General features: G+C 30.4%; 1 protein-coding gene and 1 long non-coding RNA gene across 4 annotated transcripts in view; one reads left to right on the top strand and one right to left on the bottom strand.

Annotated features, from left to right (window-relative positions):
- The window catches only part of rdgA (retinal degeneration A), a 54,928-nt gene that overhangs the window by 20,410 nt on the left and 17,949 nt on the right, over positions 1 to 16,569 (bottom strand). For all 3 annotated transcript variants that reach the window (XM_014423937.1, XM_014423938.2, XM_014423935.2), the window contains exons 10-12: positions 4,796 to 4,895; positions 3,752 to 3,942; positions 3,535 to 3,632 (exon numbers count right to left, since the gene is read on the bottom strand). In XM_014423937.1, the coding sequence (XP_014279423.1) occupies positions 3,535 to 3,632; positions 3,752 to 3,942; positions 4,796 to 4,895 (389 nt within the window). The remainder of the gene's footprint in view (positions 1 to 3,534; positions 3,633 to 3,751; positions 3,943 to 4,795; positions 4,896 to 16,569) is intronic.
- LOC136795414 (uncharacterized) lies at positions 11,346 to 14,449 on the top strand. The gene is made up of 3 exons (XR_010842998.1): positions 11,346 to 11,945; positions 13,945 to 14,137; positions 14,279 to 14,449. It is a non-coding gene; the product is annotated as an uncharacterized lncRNA (long non-coding RNA).

Here is a 16,569-nt window from a genome sequence, read left to right as displayed (position 1 = left end):
TTTTTTTTGTTCTGATTACAAAGGTATAGTAGGGGTATTCATGGTGTGTTAAATGTAAAATGTTATATAGGACAATACCTCCTTAGCGGACTTTCTGAGCAACTTTATTAGCTAACTCCAACGTTTAAAATAATTATTTTACTAGCATAGAGACTTTTCGGGCCAAAAAATAATAGATGATAAACTGATATGGTAATATTAACTAATAGAATGAGAGGAAAAAGGATAGTGAAGAAGTATAGAAGGAAATCGTAAAGCAGAATTATTTTTTGTAAGAGAATCTTTAGTACGGAGGACGAGAACAAACTGATAACAAAGGAAACAGAACATCATAAGTGGTCCCTAGAAAAGAAGAGGATTATTTGAGAAATCTGGGATGGATAACTTTTAATTTTCAAGATTAACGCTTAATTTTGAATCTTGGAGGTTGGATAAGTTAATAATTTATCGTTGGTAATGGTAATACTAAAGACCGCATCCCCTCCACTCAGAAATAATGCCTGAAAAAGGCCGTCAAGATACCACTGGATGACTGATTGTTCTTCGTACAACCTGAAGAAGAGTGGAAGTGTTCTTCGGTGTCAACCCTAAACTCCAAGGTATTCAAAATTTTACGCTTTAATAAAAATACAATTGATAAAATATAGGACTGTGAATTTATTATTATAATTTATTAAAATCGAAATAATAAGACTAAACTCCGCTTCTTTAACATAATTGCTTTATATTGCACTCGTCGATATGTACAAACTAATTTGTTCAGAAATTTTGTTTTTAATATATATTTTTTTTAATTATGGTTAAACTTGCTGATTTCATATTTATTGGATTTTAACTGTTAATGTATTAATATTTTTATTAAAACAATTTCAAATACCGTTTAAACAAAAATGATTCATTTTCTTTTTTACACTAATGTTATTTTTAAAGGGCATATAATCAGATTACAGTTTTTTTTTTTTTGTTTTATTCTAACTATTATAAAAGAAATATTAATAATAGCTAGGAAAGCTTTATTTTATTATTATATATTTTTTCTTTTAACTTATAACATATATTGCATTACTTTTTTTAATGATTGAAAACTATTTTTATTATGTAATATTGCCTTATGTCTTTTCTAAGGACGCTGGTAATAGAGATAAGAGTATATTCACACCATATTTACAGAAAATATAAATAAATTAAATAATTAACAAATATGCACAGGACTCTCGCACTTTAGAGTGAAACTTCTAAGGTTCCAGCATTTTTTTATGATGTTATTATTTCAGGATCAGGAAGATGATTGAGCGAAATCTTTGGGCCCTGTTTCATAATGAAAGCTACTAGTATTGGTTCAAAAATACAAGTATAGAAACTATACTTGTAATACAATAGCACTAATACTTATTTTTTTTTTATAATTGGAACGGCAATTAGTGATATTATAGGAGTTAAAAAGTACTAAAGTACAAATTATCATTGTACAAGTCACTGTAATTGTATTAAGTAAAATCTACAAGACTAATAGTATTAGTTTGTACTTTATTATGAAACAGGCCCCTGATAATTAAATGAAATATCTCTTTTATTGATATATTTCTATTAATTTACTCTCTAAGAAATCATGGGCTTATGATAGCTGAACTATGATACAAAAATCTAAACTGTCAATTTTTTAATTAACGAGTTAATACTACGTCGATGCTAGTTCCTTTTCTAGTTGTTGACTGTCCATTGTCAGTATTAAAGTTTAATTTGAATCTTTCATCCAAAAATATATACAAATATACACTCGTTCTGTACAGGTCTTTTCCGCCATCATACTCATCATACAATGAAAATTATCACTTGATAACGAAAATAAAATTAAATCTAGTGAATACCAGATGAAACGAATATATGTATATACATAGATTAATTAAAAGCTATTGTTTGAACATACCACGTAAGTAATACTGATTAACAATGAATAAGAAAGACAAAGTGGATAACTGATGATAAGTTTATATGTATTTCTTTTGTTTAATTTTTTTTATTTCTTTATCGCCAGATCAACACTGGTTGGTCTTACATGGTTGTTGTAACAGTTTGTAACTTATTTTTGAACTGCAGATTCCGACTATTACAGCACTTAGTAGACAAACGGTCTAAACTTCCAACTCATTACAAAAGACTGATCTACATGACAATAATAAGGCCTATCTGGACATACGGAGTTGAGCTCGGGGTTCCACTAAACCTTCGAATTCCTCTCGTATCCAATCCTTACAATCCAAAAACCTTAGTAAAATCCTCAATGCTCCTTATTTTGTTACTAATAAAACCATCCACAAAGACCTAAATGTTCCTTATGTAACCGATCTATAAACTCATTCCTTCCATTATAAACTCCCTAACCACCCAAACCCACTAGTTTCTAACGTTGCTTCCTCTTCCATTCCTGGCAATCCTCCGAGGCGCCTGAAAAGAAGATGGCCTCGTGACCTTATATTGTAAAATGTTTTTAGAGTTGTACTACTGGGTAGTTTCTCTACATGCTGTATCATATCATTATCATTATGTCATTATGATCAAATTTACCTGTTGTATTTTTTATACAGTTGTAAATATAGCCTCGTGCAAGAGGCATAATGACTATTTGTTTTGTTTTGTTCTACCTATTATAAAATAAATATTAATAGTAGCTAGGCTACCTTAATTTTATTATTATATACTTTTTTATTTTAACTTTGAGTGTTATTAACATATATTATATTATATAAGTAATACTCTTTCTGTTTAAATAAATATAATTCCAAAAAAAAAAAAAATCAAGGACCTTTCATTTGCAATGCTATTTTAATTAAAAATAATAAAGAACAATTTAAAAAATAAAATAATAATTCAGAGAAAAATAAAAAACAAAAACCAAAATTATTGAATATATATTTGAAAAGATGAATTTAAAAATGTGGTTTGTAGGTAACATGGAACTTATGCAGTTTATTAACGAAAATAAAATTTGTTCATACGTATCACGTAAGGTTTTTAATAACGATAAATATAAATAAAAGCAATTTGTTCTATCGTGCCTAGGAGGGCGGGCGCATCAAGGCGCATGTGAGGAAAGGGCGTTACACTTTTTCGTTTGATCCAGGCCAATTTGCTCTTCCACGCCTAAAGAAATTTAACTCAAAAAATAATGAATGGAAAAAATTGCAAATTCAAAGTCAAATAAACATATAATACGTATTGTATAAACTATATATATGTTTATTGGATTAAAAAAATATGTTTACACAGTTTAGCTCTAAGTAGATGAAAATAACGTCAATGTTTAATCCCTTTAATTAATTATAAATAGGATATATTTATAAAGTTTATTGATTGAGGTTCATAACTGCACCACATAAGTAAGTAATGTGTAAGTTAATATTAATTATGATTAATATGAAGTGATTAAAACCACCAAGTAATTACCCATTGTTAACACTCCATATTTGAAAAATTAAATTAATAAGACTTTCATTTATTTATCTATATTATATAATATGTTTACTTATTACATACCTGTATCTTTCAAAATATCTTTCTCGAAGTAGTGCTTTTCGTAATCCATCATCTTCAGAAGTTTTACTTGTACTGAGAATGACTGTAATCCTGATTGCCTATAAAAAAGTAAATTAATCAAACTCTTTCTGTTTAAATAAATATAATTCCCAAAAAAATTTCAAGGACCATGATATTAAAAGTAGAGTCATATGCTATCCGCTAACTAAATTCTCACGTGCTAGAAGATTTTCCAGTCTTTTTCTTGATAAGCATGGGTGCCTTGTTGAGGTGCTCCAGTTGTATGATACTCGGGTTCAGTTTGCAAGCTTCACCATCCACTTGCATTGGTATCGTTTTGGTAGTGACTACCGTAGCTGTCTTGCATTGGCATATTCGGTCCCCATGGCCGCCTGCCTGGAGAAGAGGCTGTAAAGGAATTTATAAGATTATATTATTTGTTTATAAGATAAGTATGTAAATAAGTATGTTTTTTTTATTATTTTTATTCTTATTTACGAAAATAACTATGAATTATACTTTAAATCTCGGGTTTTCCATTCCTACATTACGCAGAAATATTGAGGTGCATTATGCATAGGAAAATAGAGTTGTATTGTAGGCTCAATGGATCAACGGTATTCAGACATTAGCAGATTCCCAATGAAAAGGAAGTTAGCAAAATTGCCATCAAAGAAGTCAGGGTAATGGTATTTGGCGGGGGGGTCTACTCCGGCAAATGGGCCTCCTGGTCCTCTCTTCTTTCCCAACCCCTGGCGGCTACCATAGTTGCCGCCGCGTACTAAGCTAGGTGGGAGCGTCAAGATTCATTTTTTGGGACCGTCGAAAAATAAATATTAACTGCCCCAGGTGTGAATCGAACCCACAACGTTCCGAACCGAGCGCTCTGGGGCCTACGCCCCAACCCGCACGTCCATCACGTCCCTAATAAACCTTACTAATGCAGGTGAAGTGGAAGGGGAAAATAAGTTGATTATAGGACTTGCCTAAAACACTACTTTTTTAAAAGCGTGAATAACAACGTGAATTACATAGTATTAAAATTATTCTTACTTTAATTATACCTCATCAGTAGTATAAAAAGATATATTGAAAAATAAATCTTAATATATGATAATATACACAAAAGTAGGAATAATTTGCCGTAAAGGTGTTTACATGTATAAAATTTTCACTTGATTATTCGAAGCTGGTTAACATAAGATCTGTTAAGCTTACCAACATCTTAAATTTCTAACAGTATCATAAACGTTTTACTAACCAGCTGGAATGTTGTCAGCCCAACAACTTCTATCATACCGTCTTCAGTAGACTGTTCAGCTCCGCTTGTTCTCGGCCAAGGGTGGGTACCTCCTCCATAGCTATCGTCAGGAAAACAAACAATCAAATATTGAATTATTAACAAGATAATAAATTTAAATTACTGTTAAAAAAATCATCTTTATTTGTTTAAGTGTTATTGTCAGTACCAAATCAAATAAAAAAATAAAGAGGTGTAGATTAATGACCGTAGATTAATGATTGGAGAAGTTTGTCGGGGGGTGCGGCCAGCAAAGAACAACATAAATAAACAAAACCATATTTATTTATTTTATGCCGAAGTTGTTCCTTACTGACCGCCCCCCCCCGACAAACTTCTCCAATAATTAATAAAAAAATAAAGTTTTCGAAATTCTACTATAGTTCCCATATGTATTGCACTCGATTAGATATAGAGGGATTTCTTAAAAGTAAACTATTTGTATATGTTTCAATTGCGGTTTAAGTTTTAAATATAAGTATCTATCTTATATTCAACCTAAACTTGGAAGTAAGAAAACCAAAGAATATTTTGCGCATGATAGTTGATTGTGAGTTTATAACTTATTGTGAGCTTAAACTATAAATTATGATGTATTTTCTTATATTTTTCTGAGTTTCAAAGTTTAGAACCACATAGAAGTCGTCATCAAGGTTTGATAGGAGGCCATTTCCTTTTTTTTTTTTGGTCTGTTCATTGTGTTTTAGTCCCTAACATTACGTATCACTTAGAACGTCGCCTACAAATAAGGTGTAATAGAATAACTTTAATTGAATGGGTAACAATAGTCAATGCATCATAATACTTAACCAACAAAACTTTAAACCATGGCCTCAACATCACATACTTCCTAGACGTTCCTGGATAAATCCCTGAGCACATTCCCCATAATCCTCCCCCGAAGGTTGAAACGGCTTTGGCACCGTGACCTTCTGTGAATCGCTTGATCAGTTGGAGCCCTGCTTCGCCTCTTCCTGAGGGCAATAAAGCTTGGTTCGAGATTCCCAAGGGTGAATCTAAATATTGTATACAGGGTGATTCAGGGTTAAGTAGCCAAACTGAAAATATGAATTAAGGACCTCTAAACAAGAAAAAAATTTCATCTGAAGGTATGTCCGCAAACGTTTTGTTTAGGACATATTCACACCTAAAGATTTTCATTGTTATGAGTTATTTAGATTATATGAAATAAACAAAACTTATTTATTTGTTTTAACTACTTTATTAATTAAATTCATATTAAATGTTGTTCAAAGTGATTTCCTTGAGCATTAAGACAGGCTCGGCATCTTTCTTCAACAGCGGCAGTGACAGAACGGCACTAGATATGTGTTATCGTTTCACAAGATTCAATTAACCTTCTTCCTGAAGAATTAAGATCATTGATCGGCCTTGCATAGACTTATTGTTTAATGTCATCCCAAACAAAAAAATCCGGTGGTGTCAGGTCTGGAGAGTCACTGGTCCTCCACGGCCAATCCATTGATTGTGATAATTAACATTTAGCCATTGTCATGAACCTCTTCTGTAATGTGCAGGACAACCATAATTGAAGCCACATGTCCCTTCTCAGTTGTAATGGAATATGTTCAACTAAATCATTTTAATCATTATTAATTCCAGAAATGTGCCCGTAATGAGTAGAGGCAGCAAGAAATGCGGACCTATTAAAATATTGTCTGTTATCCCCAACCTATAGCAATGAAACTGGAGCTAAAATGATGCTCACGAATTGCTTGGGGATTTTCCTGCGACCAGAGGTGATTATTTTTATGATTGAAGATACCTCTTCTAGTGAAGGTCGCTTCATCTGTCTAGAGAATGTTTCCTGAAAATTATGGATAATGCTCAACTTGATTTAAGTACCAATCTGAAAAATGTCTTTGTCGAAATTCTTGAAGTAATAAATTTTGTACCCGTTGATAATGATATGAGTGTCCATCTACATTGGGAGTTCTCCATACTGTAGTAGGCATAATATTTAATTCTACTCTAGCTCTTCGTACACTGCCAGATGGATTATCATCAAAATATCATAATATGGTCGTACTCCTTTCTTCATTTTGTAAAGGGCCAAAAATACCATCGCATATGGTATTATAGCAAATGTACCAGTTTCTCTAAGATGTTGAAACGTGTAGTTAAAGATAGACTTGTTTGGCAATTTATTCGAAAATCGCCAGCCATATTCACGAAGGGCAGCATTAGTATTACCATTGCAAGAACCGTACACAAACACCATATCGGCATATTCACCATTAGTATAAATTGAAGGCATAATGATGAGTATTCTGCGAAAGCCTCTTACAAACTGATAAATGATATTGACAGTTCCCAATGCTAATTCCAAATAGTATTTATCCACATGTTGCCAATAGTTTTTATACAGTTAGGGATAAGGCCATATTACTATTCTTTCTAATCCATCTCCTAAACAAAGCGTTTGCGAACATAACTTCACTTTGAACAACATTTAATATGTTATGTTTATATTTAATTAATAAAGTAGTTAAAACAAATAAATACGTTTTATTTATTTCATATAACGTAAACAATGCATACCAACGAAAATCTTAAAGTGTGAATTTTTCCTAAAAAAAGCGTTTGCGGACATACCTTCAGAGGGAATTTTTTTTCTTGTTTTGAGGTCCTTAGTCCATATTTTCAGTTTGACCACTTAACCCTGAAACACCCTATATAGGCGTGAATGTGTATTTATTTTATTTTCATTTACATTTAATTCGCTTTACCTTGTATATAATTTTTTTTTATTATTTAATCAGCTTTATTTTATTATATTCATTAATATTTTTGTTTACATTTAACATATTTGTAGTTTTTATTATTGTTACTATTATTTTTGTTTTAATTTTAGTCATGATTATTCACGTTATTATAGTGACCATTTACATTTTTTTAGCTCCATTTTTTTCTTTTTAGAAACATGGTATGAATGAACACTTATACATATAGCCTCTTTTTGATTGTGCTATTACTCTTAAAAACAATTTTTTTTTTTTTTTTTTTTAATAATTTATTTATTGATATTTACAACTGTATACACATATATACAACAAGTAAATTTGCTGTAGTAAAAACAATAAAAAAAAAAATAATGATAAGAGAAAATTGAATAGGTGATAAAACAAGGGATAAAAGCAGTAATTTTACGAATAAATATGTTTTCTTTATACCTGTACTTGAACCAAATTTACACTTCAGGATTAACAAAATTTTAAAACTATCAACAATTATTGGTTAACATGGCTTCTCACCTACTCAATTTTATTCACTCTGCTCAATCTCGTGGCATCAATATATCTACAAATATTCATGATTTGACAAAAGAAGGGAATACACTTAAGACATCAATATTTAAAAAGATGAATTATACCCACACTATACGTTTTTCGTATGCGTTACGATATGTCCACACTTTGCGTTATTTCGGAGGACGTAATGGCCGTGTAACGTGCACGAAGTTCAGAACGTCGTGGATTCGATTATCACTTGGCTTAATTATTATTTGTTTCACGAGCGGCCCCGAGAAATGAATCTCGGTACTCCCACTCTTCGATGGATGACTTGAGAGAAAAAAAATTATTTTCTCACTGCACGTTCGTCGCTTTTGTAAGTTATGTCCAAACTGTGTGATTGTCGCATGAAAAAACGCGCAGTGAATCCTGTGCAAAGTCCTTTTGCTATTTATTTTGGGTTGGAAACAGAAAAGTTCTCTTTCAACACCACTTGATAATTCACTCATTATCAATGTATTGCAAAATTAGTGGGTCATATTTGATAGCAGTAATTGAAATTAGTGGGATTAATCTGATTTAAGTAGTTTAAATTTCTCATAAAAATATCATCAGAAAATATGAATCATTGATAGGAAAAAATGATTAAGCATTACTGATTTTAATTTTTTTATTTTCTCTTATCTGTTGGTTTAGTAGGCCACTAGAATCTCTTCCCTTCACAGGTCTATTACATCTCTACCTATCTTTGGGATTTTGTCTTCCAATTTGCTTTATTGAGGTATCTATGTTCAATTTTTCTATCTATCTAACTTAAGATTCCTTATGTGGGTTCTTGTCAACCAATTTGCCAGTCATGGCTTAAGAGGAACCATGTGTACAACTTCTAGCGACATGCTCTACACATCCTTACCCCCTTGCCTTCATACTCACTAGTACCTAGGGTTATCCTTAAATGGTACCGGAGGAGAGGAGAAGAAATTTTTCCCAGTGCTTTGGTTATTGATGCTTTTTCTCGTGAAAGCCCGTTTATATAAATAAATGAAAAATGGTTACAAATTACTGTCGTGCACATATTTCGTCTGTTAAATTTCGAATAGGAATAATTTCAAGACAACTTCACCTGTGTCCAAATCTATTCGTAAGTAGCATGGAACAGAAACCAATATGAAATTTTTTTCTTGAATTTGATTCAATTTCCTAAATACATCGACTGTTTGGTAAAATAGTCTCTTTTTTTTCATTTACTGAGCAACTTTATTTTTTACGTTTCGGAATGGCAACCTCAAATTCAAAATACTTTCAGCAATTAAATTTTTTAGATACGTTACACAATGAACTATGTTGTAACATTCATGAATATATATTCAAAACCTTGTATAAAATTAGTTTAGTTAACACATTATTATGTAATTTTATTTCAATAGAAATTTTTTTTAGTGAATAACGTTCTGCTTAATTTTAACTATGGAGATTAGTGTTTTATAACTTCTTTTCACCGTAACGTACATCGCTGCCTTGCTTGAATAGTGACATAAAAAAAAATTATTTTATTTAGAATTAGACATGTTCCAAAAATAGTACAGTACTGTGGTTACTTTCTTTTCGGTGATCGTCCTACTCAGTTTTCTATCTTTAGTCTAACGTACAATCTATGGAACACCTGAAACATAAAATAAATAAAAAAAAACTTTTTTTTTATCTTATAAGCTTTGGTGACGAATCTTGACGGTCATTGATAAATAATTGAGTAATGAAAAAAATAACTTTTTATTGTCAGATGTGGCAATATTCAAGCAAAGCAGCGATATGTAAATTGTATAAAATTAAATATTTTTCATAATTAAGCCTTTTAACACCTGAGCCAATTAGACTACCTTTTGGAGCCCAAACCTTAGATTATTAGTTGGATTGTAACAGGTATAGCTGTTATCTGTTTAAAAAACATAGATACCAAAATCCAATCCTGATGTCTGGGAACATCTAAATAGGGAATATTGTTATCTTTTTTAATTTATTGAAGATGATTAATACAGTCTGCCAAAAATTATGGGCATTAAGTATTTTTGTTCAAATACACATTCAAACAATATATGTAGAAATATAAGAATAAGAACAAAAAAATACAGAAAAAAGAGAAAGAGGGAAAAAATGTAAATGATAACAATAGTACTAACTGAATTAAAAGAAAAAAATAATTATAAAGAAATATATAAATTAAAAAAATACTATCGATAAAAGAAAATACCATCAGTTGTTGTTATTAGAAGCACGAAATGAAACTAACATTCTTAGTTTTAAATATCGTTGAGTGTTTGCGGCTTTAGCGCACTTGCTCAGCCTCCACTGGCTCATTACCAGTGATGGGGTGAGAGGGATGCGCTGGGATCTCTTGAGCTCTGCTATACCCCTCACACGTGGGGGATAGAGTGGGCTCAGGGATCCTCAGGTCGATTGTGTAAATATTGTATATATTACTTTATCATTATGTTATTTTATTTATTTATTTTTCATACAGATAGTTTGATTACGTTCATTTTGTTTATTCTTTTGTTTGTATATATTTTAAGAGAGTTTTATTTTATTTTTTTAATTTTAGTATGTATGAGATCATTCATCACTATTACCTATTGCCCACAACTGTGTGGCAGATTGTAATATCTATCAATAAATAAATCTATCAATTTCAATTAAAAAAAAAAAGTTTTAAATATATATAATTTTTGCAGTTTATTGTATTTAATTTAAACGAATAAAAGCCTCAATGAAACTAATTAAATAAAACACATTGTCATTTAATATAAGATAAGTACAACCTCAACAAAAACTTATCATAATTAAGAATTAGTATTCATAATGAGTACTTTATATTTTGGGATTAATCTATGACAGGACTTATTAGAAAAATAAATACTTTGGTAAATTTGGTCCTTGTCAAAAATTCCAAATTTATTTAGGGTAGATTATTTTATTTTTTTGTATTAATGGTATAATTATTCACTTCAGTGCAGATCACTACTGAAGCAGCCTGACATAATATTATCAAGCATGAATCATGGACCAGAGATTATACTAATGTAAACAACAACAGTAATTGTATCAAATAAAATTGGCCTTAAATTGCAGTTAATAATAAAATTGTCGACTAATAGGATTGACGCATTTTCGTGTATTAGGCAGGAGGGTTGGTTTATCTCTCAGTTAATCGACTCGAGCTGTAGGAACAGGTCGCGATTCATTCCGTGGGTCCACATTGATAAAGAAGTCCACCTTCAGCTGTATTTGTACCTTGATAAGTTTCTGGCACGAAGGACGGGTATCTACGGTTCCAAATAAACTAGTAAATAGCTATCATTTTTCCACCTAACTTACACAGCCTAGATTGTCTAAACGATACTCAACTTCTTTTATATTTTGTAATGCATGAAGTTAATTTTATAGGAATAAGTGATATATTAAAGAAACGAAACATTTCCGGACTAATGAAGGAATTGAGCCCAAGGAACTTTTGAAAATAGATACATTTTTCCGTACTCATTGTAAAAAATGAATTGTGTAATAGGTTAACGAGACTGTCTGTAAACATAAGTGCTACTTTTAAACAATCTATTTTTATTGGAGGGGGGATGATAATAGTTTGTCATTGCTAGTTTCCTGTTTGCTCCGCGTTCACCTTTCATATTCAACAAGAAGCTATATTTGTTGAATGCAAATCAGTTCCGTACCGGTATTACGCCTGAATCAGTTGACATCTGTTTCGTACGGATGCTTCCTTGTCGAATCGAATCAAAATTCGAAACCCGTGCGTTAAAAGGTGTAGATTATTATTATTAATACAACTTCACAGGCTACCTTAGGTATGTAAACGTTTAATCATTATTACTAGTCGCTTTATCCGGCTAAAAAATAAACACCTCGATATTAAATGAAGTGTGTTTATTTGATAGTAATGCTCACGAGCATATATTTTTTTTTTTCGATTTGGTGAGTATTTCCATATATATTTTTTTTGGTGATTTGAAGGGTCCATCCAACTTACTATCATCCTGTTCAATCGTTCGATCCCTTATGTGTTTAATAAACATACAGTGTAATCTCGATTATCCGAACTAATGCTGCAGGGAGGTATTCGGATTACTGAAAAGTTCGGATTACAAAATATATAAGGAACTGTTGTAAAAACTTCAACAATAACTATTTTTATTAATTTAACTTTTTATATATATATATATTATTGGGAATTTTACAATTTTGAAGATTTATAAAATTTTTAAAAAAATATTAAAATTGTTTTGTTTTATATCCCCAGTAATGCTAAGTGGTAAGTTAATTGTTAAATAAAAAAAAAATACTCTTTGTATGGATTTGATTAAAATATGATAAAAAAAAAAAAGGTTGAGTTCACTACGAACTCATAACCAAATTTTGTATCATACATATTTCTACTACTAATTAAATTATAAGTAATTTTTACAGAATCAAATTATTTACACAACAAAAATTATGTACTTCAAATTCCAACAAAATATATTATGAACACACCCACCCATAGGAATAAGATTACCCGATATCGAAACTGTAAAAATTTCTACTTTAGATTTTCATGGTGATTAAAATAATTGGCAAGTTAAAAATTTCCTTTACTCATGTGCACTTTTTTGTTTTAAAAGAAACAATTGGCTGCTCAGTTAAAAAAAAAAAAAAGATTTTTTTTACGCCACTTCATATTACTGAAGTGTTCCGAGTACCGAATTTCAGATCACCGTGGTTACAATGTAGTTATAAATGCATTGAGCACTCTTAATGTATAGTAACATATTATTATATATATATATAAAAGAAATTAAATTTATTTGTATTTTTCTTTCAATTATTCCGTTTTTTTTTTTTATAATTACCTTAAATCACTTCCAAGCTATTTGAGCTATCAAACTATTATATTCGCACCATTTTCCAATTTTAGCCACTTTTTAAATATTGCTCGATTAAACTATCTTAATTCTTCTCTTCCCTTTTTAAGTAAATATTTTAAATGTTTGTTTAATAGCTATTGCAAAAATTTTATTTATAGGATGCATGACACAACATTTTCCATTAATACTTCGAAATTCTTCAGTTGTTCCATCTTTCTTCAGTCCAAATGTTTAAGGAAATATTTAAATATAAAAAAATAACAATAACTCCAAAATGTTGATATGAAATGATTTACCGAACGATTACATTCTGATCACCTTGGTAACCATTTGTGCAAATAGACTAATGCTCTATGAATGCTTTATTCAGGAATTTATTTCCATAGCCACTGTGACCAAATTTCTGGTCTCATATCGTACTTGACAGGATTCCTATCCTAACCTATGTGTAGTTAGAATGATAATTTGAATTTTATGTTGATCAGCAAAATTCAGACCAGTTTTTAACAAATTTCCCAAACATAAACAATGTTCACATTAACAATAAATAATACGTACTTAAAAAATTATGAAAATATAAATTGTATTTTTGTCTGGTATAATGTTGTATTTTGTACATTGTATATCGTATCTTGAAGTTATTTTCGAGCTCTTATAAAGGTTAATTTAAAAAACCTTTTATCTAGCATTGCTTTCTTAATATTCAGAAAATTTAAACAAGTTTTCAGCTGGAAATATAAAGGCCATATTTTCTGGCTTCTTTTTAGTCATTTGCAACTGCCAACTGATTTTTACGTTGGTTAGTGATAGCACAATTTAAACTTTCTTATATAAATTATTCTTTATTATTATCCATTTTTATCTATATTATTCTTTAATCTGCAGTGCTTTTATTTGTTATACTTGAAATATTATAGTGTCAAATAATAAAATACATTTAAAGGTATATTACACATCGCTATGAAAAGCAAGGTGAATAAGTTTGAAGAAAGAATTTTTGATTAAATAAATACACCAAAGACTAGCGGTAACATGATTTTCTACAATTCCTGTAAAAATTATTTGATGGTTTCTGCGGCAGTTAAAAGATAAAGCAGGTGTTATTGGCGATCGGCGATGTGTTAATATATATATAGGTATATCTAAATACTTATATAATTATTATTGTTTGCCTATAAAAGATACATCATGTGCTTCACAGAATACTTGTGGGTTATTATCAAAATGCGCAAGCTTGACTAACAAGATTAATCACTTTATTCGATTTAACCTTTCAGCACTCTTCAAAAACCTGTGCTTCACAAAACTACTGCGATATAATGGAAGAAGATAGTTGACCGTATGAAGTAGATAGAAGGAAGATAGGGGCAAGAGAGAGATAGCAACTTAAGTACAAAGTCACTAAAGCTATCAACTTGAACAACCCTGAAGAAGCTCTACATAGTGGGGCGAAACGTCGGAAAATAAACAGTTGTTAACTATTTTTGTTTCTCTTTTAACTGCAACCCTGACCATCTTCTCCATAATTTTTAATATTAAAATAGTTTCTTTTCTTGGATGTTGAGGTCTCTTTTGTTCGGTATTATTCCTCTATGAACGTTCTTCTCATTTCTTCTTGTGGACCCGAGGTATTTCGTAACACTACTGTTCGGTAAAAAGAGTGAAAACATGGTGAATTTGAGTAAAAATTTTTGTACCATAGTTACCTCTAGGCTAAAAATGATACACAGTTGGTGTACAAAAGCCTCCCATAAAATCACATGTTATAGTATTAAATTCATATCCCACTTCAGAACAATATCATTAATAACGAAAAAATATCTGACGAATACTCCACAACTAACAAGGACTCGGAAACAGGAGTTTGGAAGATTATGTCGAATGGTGTGTTATTGTGAAGTTACGAAAAAAAAAAATCCCACAAGATCGGGATGAAGAAATGATGTGAATTCGATTATTGGTACTGCTAGAGCAAGCTTTGAAACCTCTAGCACTTGCCTGGCACCTTTATCAAGCCCGCCAGAACGTTTCAAAGTGTAAAAACGACTTGTGCAAGAGCCGGGAAGAAAAAAAGCAGTTATTTCACCCCAATTTTTGGTTACTTTAATTAAAACTATGTATAATTGCCATTCAAAATTGATGAGTCTGACAAGTGTATTTAGGGGGAATAAAAAATGGCGGCTGTTTCAAAACCTTAAAAAAACATTAATTTTTCGTTCGGAGCTCTTTATCTTAAAAACTACCAACAACACTAGAAAATCTAAAAGAACATTACTTTATAAAGAATAATAAATTTGCTGAAATATTAGCCCTAAAGGAGATATTTACGTCCAACAGTTCTCGAGATACAGCTTTTTAAAAAGCAACATTTCTTAAAAAAGTACTGAGTTAATATATTTTGAGAAATGTATATCTCTGAAAGTATGTGACGTAAAAATGTCTATTACCACTCAAATTAAAGATGATTTAATGTACTATAATGCAGTTTATGACCTTTAATGTCGTAGGAACAGTAATTTTCATGATATTTAAAAAAATAAATTGATTTATAGTTGTTCGGACAATATGTTTGATAAATATCTTTATTTCAGAAACCATAAGACGTATAGATGTTAGTCAGCACTCAAATTAAAGCTAGTTGAATTTACTATAAAATATATATACTATAATATAGTCCATAACGTTTATCTTTGTAGGAGTAGTAGTTTTTACGATATTTGACAAAATAAATTTACAAAATGTTAATTCTTATTTGTTCATATAAAACGTTTGATTTTTACCCATAAGGCGTACATATGTCTGCCAACACTCTAAATAAAGGAAATTTAACTTACTATAAAGTTGTTTAAGACTCATAACTTCGTAGAAGTCGTAGTTTCTATGATATTCGCTTATGAATATAAATTTAGAAAATGACAATTTGTCCGAACAACTAACAATCAATTTATTTTTTTTAAATATCATGAAAATTACTATTCCTACGAAGATAAAAGTCATAGACTACTTTATAGTCCATTAAACTAGCTTTCATTTGAGTGCTAATAGACTTCTATGCGTTGAATGTTTTTATACATTTTTCAATATAAATTAAGTAACTACCGATCATTCAGTACATTCCGTACAACATTTTTATGAAATACAGCTTTTTAAACAGCTATATCTCGAAAACTATTGAACGTAAATAGCTCTATTAGGGCTCATATGTTAAAAAAGTTACTATACTTTAAATGATGTTCACCTAGATTTTCTAGTGTTATTGGTAGTTAAAGAATATAGAGCTCTCAATGAAAAATTAATTATTTTTAACGTTTTGAAACAGCCGCCATTTTTTATTCCCCCTACCTATATTTGGCAGACTCATTAATTTTATCTAGTAATTATACTTAGTTTTCATTAAAGTAATCAAAAATTAGGGTGAAATGTCTGCCATTTTTCTCCTCTTGGGCTCTTGTACTAGACGTTGTACCATAGTCACCCAAACCGTACCATAGACACAAAGTACAAAGTAAGCGGAAAACCATAAACACTTTTTTTCCAACCTTATAAGTTATATAACTATCTTTTATTG

This window comes from Halyomorpha halys, unplaced genomic scaffold, assembly GCF_000696795.3.
Source record: "Halyomorpha halys isolate HHAL.00 unplaced genomic scaffold, Hhal_1.1 Scaffold447.1, whole genome shotgun sequence".
Taxonomy (NCBI): Eukaryota; Metazoa; Arthropoda; class Insecta; order Hemiptera; family Pentatomidae; genus Halyomorpha; species Halyomorpha halys.
The sequence above is the reverse complement of the archived record's forward strand: the minus strand, read 5'-3'. Positions and strand labels throughout refer to the sequence as shown.